Consider the following 10,599-nt stretch of genomic DNA (forward strand, 5'->3'; position numbering starts at 1 on the left):
CTTTTCCTTTGTTTTATTTACAGAGACTTAAAGACTTTGAATAATTTGTATGTACTTAATTTAATTTTAGCTTTGGATTCAGTCCAGAGTTCAAATTCCAGCTCTGTCCCTGTCTGTGTGCCAAGGGGCAAGTCTCTTAACCACTCCAGGGTTCAGTTTTCTTGTCTGTGAAGTGGGTATAACAAACCTGCCACTGTGGAGTTCATGCGAGGGCTAGATCGAGTAGTATAGGTAAAGGGGTTAGCACAGGATATGTACATGGTAAGCACTTGCTTTTTCAATTCAAATAGAAGTTTTTAATAAGAGAAACAATATTTTCATCCAGGCCCCTTTGACACCTCTTAGGTTTTCAGTATCAAGTAAGAGGATAATAGCAGGCAAGAACTGCACCAAGTAGAAAACCAGTTGTGATATGTAAATTAGCTTTTGTAATCCTCACAAGGAACCTGTGAAGTATGTGGGGACATTGTCATGCCCACTTAGAGATGAGGAAACCGAGGGAGATAAGAGATGTGGTCATTTTCTATTCTCACAGTTAGTAGGTGGCAGAATCAGAGTTCGAGCGGAAGCAATTTGGCTCAAGACCCTGTGTTATTTTCCATTACAATTTGGCTACCTTTTGGCCCATAGTGACAGCATCTCCTAACACTAAGGGTTCACATTTTTAAAAAAATATTTATTTATTTATTTTTGAGAGAGAGAGGGAGCATGAGTAGGGGAGAAGAGGGAGAGGAAGAGAGAATCTCCAGCAGACTCCCCACTGAGCATGGAGCTCCACATGGGGTTCCATCTCAGGACCCCGAGATCATGACCTGAGCTGATGCCAAAAGTCAGACACTGAGCCAGCCAGGCACCCCTGATGGTATTACTACATATATACATATGTTATTACATATATATATATATATTATATACATATACTAATATACTTACATATACTAGATACTTACACATACTTACATATACTAGATATGGAGACCCTATCAGTAACTAAATAAAAATTGGAAAAATGGCTAATGGAAGGACAAAATGGTAGTCAGGACACCAGTTCTCATCAAGGAATACCAAATGCTTCCAATGTATTTTAGGCATCTAATTGTATTATGAAATTGTGAATGCTGATCCACACCTGATTCTAGGTTTCCCTGTACGTGAGTCAAAGACAAGGAATCCATAAAGAAGAAACTATGGCAGCCAGAGTTGGTGCTGTCTTTACTGGAAATGCTGGAAAAACTACGGTGTGTTCTATGTTTGAGGCTCTGGTTGAATGCCAGCCCAGAGGGTAGCCCCATCACTGAGTGTGCAGTGTGGCTGCATGGCCCCAGCTGAGCAGCATGCACTCACTCCAAGTTTGGGGATGGGCTGTCAATGGAGAGCCCATTGGAATACTTGTGAATAGAGAAACTCAGTTATGGTAAGAACTGTAATAGATATTCACTAAAGATCTGGAATGGTCTAATAGAAGGAGGGACATCTTACTACAAATGAATGAGTGTTTCTTATTTGTCTGATAGGCACAGAATCTCTGCTTTTGAGATATTTCTGTCTGGAGTAGGTGATAGAGAATGGAAGATGTAAATAAACTAATTGCAGCATTAAGAAAGGCCATATTTAGAAGGTAGAGTCAATGGAAAGTGTGTGTACATGGAAGGAGGCATGAAGGAAAGATCAGGGTTCTGGCTTTGGGAACTGTGACCTGCTCATGAACACAGAGAATTGAGATATAAATACAGATTTTATAAAATCGGTGATGAGGCCAATTTTTGGCATCACGCATCTGAGGTGTAATAGGCACTCCAGATGGACATTTGCAATGAGTCGTTGTGTTTCTGGATCCTGAGCTCCAGTGTGAGGTCAAGGTTGAAGAGAGAGGTGTGTGCATCCTCAACATTTAGGATGTACATGAAGCCATAGGAGTGGATGAGGTCTCCCTGGGAGAGTGTGTGGAATGGAGATAGATGGTCAGCACAGTGGTCATGAGGGTGAAAATAAGGTTGACCAAATACCAGTACCAGAAGGCATATTAAAGTCATAGGAATGGACAATATACGATAGATCTTTCCTATTGCCAAATTTTTCAAAGCTTTTTTTCAGCATACACTATTTATTCCTTGAGAACAGATGCAAACTCTAACCTGTATCCCATTGAACGGCAGGGAAAAGGACCCTGAAGTGAACATAAAAAACTGCTTTGGGTGTGGTCCCTTACCTACCAGTTGGAGCAGAAGCCCGGGAAGAACTTCGGGTGGCGGATGATGGGCAGAGGAACAGAATAGCTACTTCATGGCATTAAATACAAATCTGGCATGAACAACGGTGTCCTTCTAAAACTTTCTTTTTGTTAAGGACAGGGAAGGTTAAGATACTGAACTGAAAAGAAGGCTTGTTTTTGTGATGTTTTTTAGCTGTGTGCTGGCTTCTTCCTACGTTAAACCCATGCTTCACATCTCCTCTCACCCCTATTTCTCCATCACTGGGTTGACAAATGCATGTTGTGCACCTTCTATGTGTAGACTCCACATGAAGTGCCAGGGGCACAAAGAGGAATGGTGTTTCGTCCCTGCCCTTGAGAAGCAGAGGGAACACATTCTGGTAGTGTGTTGATGATCAGAACCATCTCATTGGTGTCATGCTTTGTATGTGTCAAAGAGCTGTCATCTACCTCAGATTGTTGGCGTTCTCCAACCTGTGGGTAGAGGAAGTAGGGCGGCAATGATTCTTATTATGCATCAGTAGCTGAGATGCAGAGGTGGAATGACTTGGGGAAGGGCAGTCATTCAGTGGCTGAGATCCAGATCTTTTGGCCAAGAGTTCTTTCTGCTAAGGGGAACGTTTTCCCCGGCACTCTCTTCCTGGGCACCTTGCCTTTGCAATTTCCTGGTTGTCTATTTTATCTCTTTCAGCTGACAAATTTGACAGGCCTTTGGGGAATACCAACTCAAGAATAACTTGCCTTTGGTCAAGTGCTAAATCCCATAGGTGTAGGACAGACTTCGGAGGAGCCACCATCACTCTCCCTGCCCCTCCCAACCCCCACTGTTTGTCTGGCGGCAAGTATGCTTATCAGCTCTGTACGTACCAGGGAGCAGCTAGCAAAACCAAATTAGCTCAAACTGGCTGCCTTTCAGGTCAGCTAATTAAATTAGCTATTGTTGCATTACTGATAAGGACAGTTTGGAAAAGGAAAAAAGCCACTCATCCCAGCAGCCGTAACACTAAAGCCAAGAAAATGTGTTAATGGGAACACTCTGAAATGAAACCCCTCAGACTAGCAGCGGTACCTGGGGGTCCTTGGTAGTCTGTTCTCCTGGCCATCTGCTCTGAGCTCAGGACCCTGGCCCTCTCTGGCTCTGGTCCTTGTGGGAACTGCCGGTACCCAGCTGCAGCCGGGGCAACCCTTTCCTTCTCCCGACTCCGTGAGCCTGTCCTTCCGGGAGTCTGGAGAGAAGTGAGGATTTTTCTGGGAGAGAACAGCTCACCCTTCCTTGCTAAAATCGAATCTCTCTATTGTTTAAAAACTAGTTGATATTTGCAAAGAGCCCAAGAAAGAAGAAAGAAAGAAAGAAGAAGGAAGGGAGAGAGGGAGGGAGGGAAGGAAGGAGGGAGGGAGGGAAGAATAAAGGAAGAGAGGGAGAAAGAGAAAGACGGGAGGAAGGAAGAGGGAGGAGAAAAAGTCCTAAAAAGACTACACGGATTACTTCCCTGTGTCTGCCCCTTGCTAACAGCCTCTCCACCATTCTGGGCAGTCTTGTTGAAGCTGTAATTAAATTGGCTGCTATCCTAGGTGAGATTTGCACACATGGATCCACCCTACAGCATTAGCCTCCATCCTAGGACTCTAGGTCTTGAGTAGAAAGACACGAGGTGAAAGTACCAAGAGCTCATTTGCTTCAGCAATGGTACCTCAAGGAGACCCGCCGCCTAGACTGTGGAACCTCCCATCACCACCAGCTTCCGCCGTCAGCCCCGCCCACCACGCTGCCCTGTTTCTGTCATCTGCCAGGACTGATTCTCTAGACTTCTAAAGTTCTCTGAGCCAAATGATATCTTTCTGATTCAGTCCTTTTCTGCTTCAAATAACCAGTCTGTTTTATGCAATCTAAATGATTTAAAGACCATTGAGTCCAACCCCCCTTCTCTGACAGCTGAAGCTGAGGACCAGAGAGATTGAGTGATTTTCTCAAAATCACACAGATGGTAACTGGCAGATCCAGGGCTAGAGCCCAGGCGTCCAAAGCCATGAGCTCATGCTGCCTAAATACAGGGCTCACTGTGTACCTTGTCAGAAAGCAAAGGCAACTCCTATTATCCCCGGAGAGCCTGGGAAGTTCTCATCACTTTCCCTCCTTTTCATGACTCCCTTCTCTTCTTCTTCCTGTTCTTTTTTCTTTTTGGGGGGGTGTACTAAAAAGAATCAATTAGAATTCACATTCAATACAATTAAGCATACAATTCAGGGTTAAAGCATACAATTCATACAATTTAGAAGACTCACAATGCTGTACAACAAGCAGTTCTCCCGAGTCTCAAGACATTTTCATCATCCCACAAAGACTTCCCATACTCACTAAGCAATCAACCCCGTACCTACAGTCCCCCTCACCTGCTAACCTCTAAACTGCTTTCTGTCTCTGTGATATGCCTATTACAAACATAAAATATTAAAGGTGTGCTTTTCTGTTTGGCTTCTTTTACTCAGCCATATGTTGAGGTCCATCTCTGGGATAGCACATGTCCCTGCTTTGTTCCTTTTCATGGCTGAATAATATTCCAAGGCATGGCTATACCACATTATGTTCATCCATTCACCTGCTGATGGGAATCTGAGTTACTTCCACCTTTTGGCTTTTATGAGAATGTTGCTATAACCATTCATGTGAAGGTAAGTTTCTGTGTCCATACATGTTTTCATTTCTCTTGGGTATATACCTAAGAATGGAACCGCTGGGTCCTAGGGTAACTCTATGTTTCACTTTTGGAGGTGCTGCCAAATTGTTTTCCACAACATATTCCTAATGGAGGTCTTTATTTGACTGTGCCCTGCCTATGCCTTATCTTGCCTCTCCCTGTGCCCGGTTCAGGGGCTTGCATTTTGTAGGTATCACAATGGAGGCAATGTTTAAAAGCTTAAAAGAAGTCACTGAAGAGAGAATGATGTCTTTGGAGAAAATTAAGTGTCAATTTTGATGTGACAACGTTATAAGGTGGGCGTGAAGTCTTAGGGGGAAAGGTGACACGGTCTTCAACCTACAGAGAGGTGAACTTGGAGCTCCCAGGATAACAGAAAGGAAGGAGGAGGAAAAGTGGAAGGAAGAAGGGAGACAAAAAAGGGAGTCTAGAAAGGAGCAGAAAGGGGAGTCCTGGGTACTGGGTGATGTGATTCCTCCCAACCTTGGCTGCCCAGAAGTCTCCTGCAAGATATACTATACTTTCAAATACTGGGAATGAATACTTTCCATCGTGATGGTGGTTGCTAATTCTGAAGAAAGGGTTAAATTTTACATTGGACTTGAAGTGGTATAAGGCAGAAGCAGAATTCAAGGAGTCTCTAAGAGGCTGAGAGGCACAGACCACGACAAACTGCCCTTTTCTTGGCCACACCTCCCTGATGCCTGCCTTGAATTAGCAGAAATGTAGGGGAGGACATCAGCCTTATCCAAGCTGGGATTCCCCCAGATGTAACAGGGATGATTCTCTTTTCTTTTGATTTGGTAGATTGTGTTTCAGATTTTCTAAACCATGGGATAACATCCTCCTGTGAGAAAACAAGTGAAATATAAACCTATTATTGCAATTGTCCATGTGTAAGTTCATACAGGCACAGTGTCTGTCTGTCACTATAAGACATGGAATTTCTATAGATCGAATTTATTCTTAAGCCCTCAACACCAAGGGCTAGAGTGCTTCCTACTGAACCAATGAACCTTATCATTGAGGAAGGCAGTGATATGGAGGAGAACAGCTGAGCTTATTTTATAGGGCAGCCTGTGATTATAATTGGAAAAATAACATATACACTGTACTATAAGATACATTCTGACTTAAATTTCAAGATTTATTTATTTTAGAGAGAGAGAAAGAGAACATGAGCAGGTGGGGCAGAGGGAGAAGGAGAGAGAATCCTCAAACAGACTCCCCACTGAGTGCAAAGCCCAATACAGAGGTTGATCCAAAGACAGTGAGATCATGACCTGAGTCAAAACCAAGAGTCAGTCACCAAACTGCCTGTGCCACCTAGGCACCCCCATATTTATTTTAAATTTAAAAGTACATTCTCCAAATCTCCATTTCTTTATCTGCAGACAAGAAAATTTAACTGTCTCCTTTCCCTTAAGCTCTAGCATTCGAAGCTAACTGGGAAATTATTAACACTAGTGAACTCCATGGGAAATTGTAACAGTTGGGCAATTGGGTATATTTACTGAGATAATTGATTTAAAAAAATCATCCAAGCGCTTAAGGTAAAGATAAAAAGAAGAAGAAAAGAAAACCCTCACTAGAGAAGCTGTTCTAAGAGACTTAACCCCCCAAATCAAGTTCTCCCTCTGTGTTTATTCTGAGACGTGCTCAGAGGAAGTTGAGACCACCACTGCTCAGGGGTGGGGTGCTGATTCCATGCATAATATGTCACTGAGAAGATGATGCTATCAGTGCCTCCTCCAAGAGTGTCAGTTCAATCAATTGTTATATTGGGAATTTTTTGGAAAGAGGTAGCCTACCTTGGGGCAAATGAACAGCCTCGTAGCATCCAGTAAAGTGAATATAATTCTTGATTTTATCTTCCTTGTATAAAATAATATGAAATCATTGCACAAAATGTAAAAGTGGGAAAATATTATAAATCTATTACCCCAAGACAGTAATACTCATTTTCTGATATTCTTTTCTCTGTGCCCATATATATGTTTGTAATTAATGTTTTGGCAATTCATCGATAGGTGGATTTATTGCAAAAAGTTTGTCAGGCTGAGCTTGGACAACAAGCGAGTTCAGAAGTTAGAATGTTGGTTCTTTTCCCAACTTGGCTAGATGTTCTTTCTCTACTCTTGATCCCCCAGCCACCAAGTCAAACATGGACACCATTCCTCCCCTCCTTAGGGACTGGGATAAAACTTCATGTCTCTCGGGTGTTGTCTGCTATTTAGAGACAGGTACAGATTAAACTTTAGAAACAGCAACTTTTGAAAAGACTATTTTTTTAAAAGATTTTATTTTTTAAGCAATCTTGACACCCAGGATTGTGTGTGCTCAAACTCACAACCCCATGATCAAGAATCACCCATGCCACAGACTTAGCCAGCTGTGTGCCCCCCAAATTATTTTTATTCTCTGAATATACTTTTGTATTAAAGCCAGGTTCTATGTATACCTAGACTCATGAAAAGAGGAGAGGGTTTAACAATGTTCCCTTTCAACCTTCATTGACCTATAATAGGGTCAGGAGAGAAAATCCTTTAACGAGGTGCAGAGGAAAACCACTGGACTCAAATTAAGAACCCATAGATTCAAGCTCTGTGTTTGCAACTGATCAGTGTTTCATCTGTAAAACATGGGCAATAATAATTTTCAAGGGTCATTATGAGGATGAACAAGCTAATGTATGAGAAAGGGCTACACAAATGATCCACTTGTTTTCCTTAAGAAGAAATTATGAACAGTTACTCCACCAAACTCTTCCTAATATTTATCACGGAGAATTTTTTCCCCACATTCCACAAATGAAAAAGTAACTTCCATTTTTGATGGCCGATGAGCCATTTCCTGCATCATCTAGGTCTGGGCCCTTTCTTTCTCCTCCTATTTTCAGCTGGTTAGCTGCTCATTGAGATCTTGCCAGAGGGTGGGCAAAAGACATAAAAATGGAAATTGGTCAATTTGACTCTTTGATGGCAGTCCTGATGAAAGATTTGTGGACAGAGGGTGTTGAAGTTGTGAGTTAAACTGGAATTTTGTCTTCTCACCAGGAAATTGCAAGAACCTACTGATTGTTTGGATGTTCTGGTGGTGACAGCTACTCCTCTTCTCTTGACTGAAGAAATGTCTTCCTCTATGTGGAAAGTGGTCTGTCTTCCAGAATGACACATACTGACTTTTGAAGAAGTGAGAGGATCCCCGCTGGCCAGTCATATCAGCCAGAACATCTCTGGTGAGCAGCCGACTGGCAGATGCTGCAAGTAGATAGCTGTTGCATCAACAGAATCCCAAAGCAATAATCACTCTTCCTTCTCTTCCCCACCAATCCAGGAATCAAATAATCCCTTGTAACCATTTACTATGCACCGCCATATAATATAAAATGTGGTGAGTACCTAGCTATAGAAGACAACTTCTCAACCCTTAATAAAATTATAACAAATTAAGAAAGTGAGAGTTGTGCATGCGAAAACACAATGGATCACATGCAGAGAAGACCTGAACTCATTTAGAGCATCTGCCATGTGCTGGCCACTGTGCAAGGTGCTGTACGTGTATTAGATTATCTAGTCCCCATCACATCCCTGAAAGGCATTCCTATCCTTATTTTATGGATGATGAGCCTGGGAGTCAGAGATGTTGACTAACTTGTTTAAGGTCACATAGCGAGAAAAGTGTGGAGCCTATTTTCAAGTTCAGGTGTGTCTAACTCCACAGTCTGTGCTCTGTTGCTAACCCACTGCCACGGAGAGAAATCAGAGCTCAGAGACATCATCTGGGTGGATGGGTCAGGACAAGATGCTTTAAAATGTCTCTCAGTAAAATACACTGATAAAGTTTACCAAGTCCATTAATTGGTTTGGGCCGGATTTCTGGATAGAGAGTAAGTGTCTGGATTCTGGAGGCAGGGATGGTGGCGTGGAAATGACAGCACTCTGGGCTCAGCTCAGCCATCGTCTGCAAGTGTTTATCTGAGCACATTGCTTCCCTCCTGTAGGCTTTTGTGTCACCATCTGTGACATAGAACATTTCTGGATTGTCTAAGATTGCTCCCACTCCATCAGCAGGCAGGTGTATTACGATACATGAGCTCTGAAGTCAAGTAGGCTTGAGTTTGAATCCTGGCCCCATCTTCAAGCAGTGTTCTGCTGGGCAAGTCATTGAACCATCTGTACGATGGACGTAGTAGTACCTACCTCAGGGTCTTTGCTTTTATTCCTCCTTCTCTTTGGAATGGTCTTCCATTATCTAGTTACCCACAGAGGTCATCCTTTTACCTCTTTCAGAGCTTCACTCCACTTACTTTTTTAGTGAGACTTCCCTTGAATGTGACATCTACACTTGCAAACCATTTGGCATTTCCTGTCTTCTCTCCTCATTTTATTATTCTCCTTAACACTTAACACCTAACATACTCTATATAGCACTTAATTATCTTATTTACTGCTTGTTTTCCACTTCTAGAATGTAAGCTCTATAAGGGCAGGGTGTTTTGTATTCTTTATTGCTGTATCTCTAGTTTCTAGAATGACTTAGGTGCTTAATAAATATTTGTTGCATAAATGACGGGTTATCGTGGGGATGATGTGAGTGATGTGCCTTGCACAGAGCCTGGCACTAGTAAACACACATGGGATCTCTTTGTTTTCATTACAATTTTACTATTACTTTGCCACGCCTCAGTGTTCTCTTCCCCTCAAGATAATCTGGGCTGAGCATTCTGATCCCCTTGGTAATGTGAAGACTTGACTTTGTTCAGATTAGTCTAGAAGCAAGAGGAATTAGCCATCGTGGGGAAAATTTTTAAAAAGGAGGATTTGCTTGGTAGCTCTTTCAAATAGCTGAAGGTGTGGTCACAGGAGTAGAAACTCCAGGAAGCATATTTCTGCTACATAAAAAAGAGTTTTCACAAAACTGGAGGTGTAATGATGATATAAACTGCTCATGCCTAGCGGTCTCCTAGAAGCTGGACAACCACATCTCACTGACCCTGGTATAATTATTGTAATGAGTGATGAGTTGGAATGCAGCCAAGGAAATTGCACACTTAGAGCACCATGGAGATGGTTAATAAAACATGGTATCTTTAGGGGCCAAATAAAGAGATAGCTAGTAAGAGTGCCACCGAATCTATAGAATCAAAGAAACCAAGGTTATGTGATCAGGAGGCTGAGCACAGCTCCCTCCCCCTCAACTAAAAGTCAAAGTCTAATGCCCAGCTTCCAGATGTGAGTCATTTTTCAGACCCAGAACCCAATGACAGAGGAAAGGCTGGGGGCCCAGGTGGAAAGACTACTCAAATATTATAGTATGTATATATGATAATGATTCTCCCATTTCTTCCCCAAAAGGTCCTTGACTCTACTCAGATAAACATATGCTGGGGGAAGACTATTGAAGCATTTGACAGCTGTTAGACCCAGGCCTCAAGCTGACATCGATGTCTGGGACTGAGATAAATATCATGGATGTTAGAAAAGAGGTCCTAGGTCTGGTTCTTACTGCATTTGCTAGGTCCATGAACCCACACTTGGGTTCTATTTCCCCAGTCCCTAAATAAATAATTAGAATGTAACTTGGTAGCTGATAGAAACCTCACACAGTTCCTTGGTCTGTGGGGTAAGAGCTACTGTAATGAGGAAGACCTACTACAAATTTCTGAAACTTCTCTTCCTCTGCTTTGTG

At 42.4% G+C, this 10,599-nt stretch overlaps 1 protein-coding gene across 2 annotated transcripts in view; it reads left to right on the top strand.

Annotated features, from left to right (window-relative positions):
- The window catches only part of PBX1 (PBX homeobox 1), a 308,878-nt gene extending 300,750 nt beyond the window's left edge, over positions 1–8,128 (top strand). Inside the window, exon 9 of one of the 2 annotated variants that reach the window (XM_045982818.1) lies at positions 7,965–8,128. In XM_045982818.1, the coding sequence (XP_045838774.1) occupies positions 7,965–7,985 (21 nt within the window). In that variant the 3' untranslated portion in view covers positions 7,986–8,128. The remainder of the gene's footprint in view (positions 1–7,964) is intronic. The other variant, XM_045982820.1, reaches the window with a different exon arrangement.
- Positions 8,129–10,599: the final 2,471 nt, after the last annotated feature.

The sequence above is a fragment of the Meles meles genome, chromosome 17 (assembly GCF_922984935.1).
Source record: "Meles meles chromosome 17, mMelMel3.1 paternal haplotype, whole genome shotgun sequence".
Lineage (NCBI taxonomy): Eukaryota > Metazoa > Chordata > Mammalia > Carnivora > Mustelidae > Meles > Meles meles.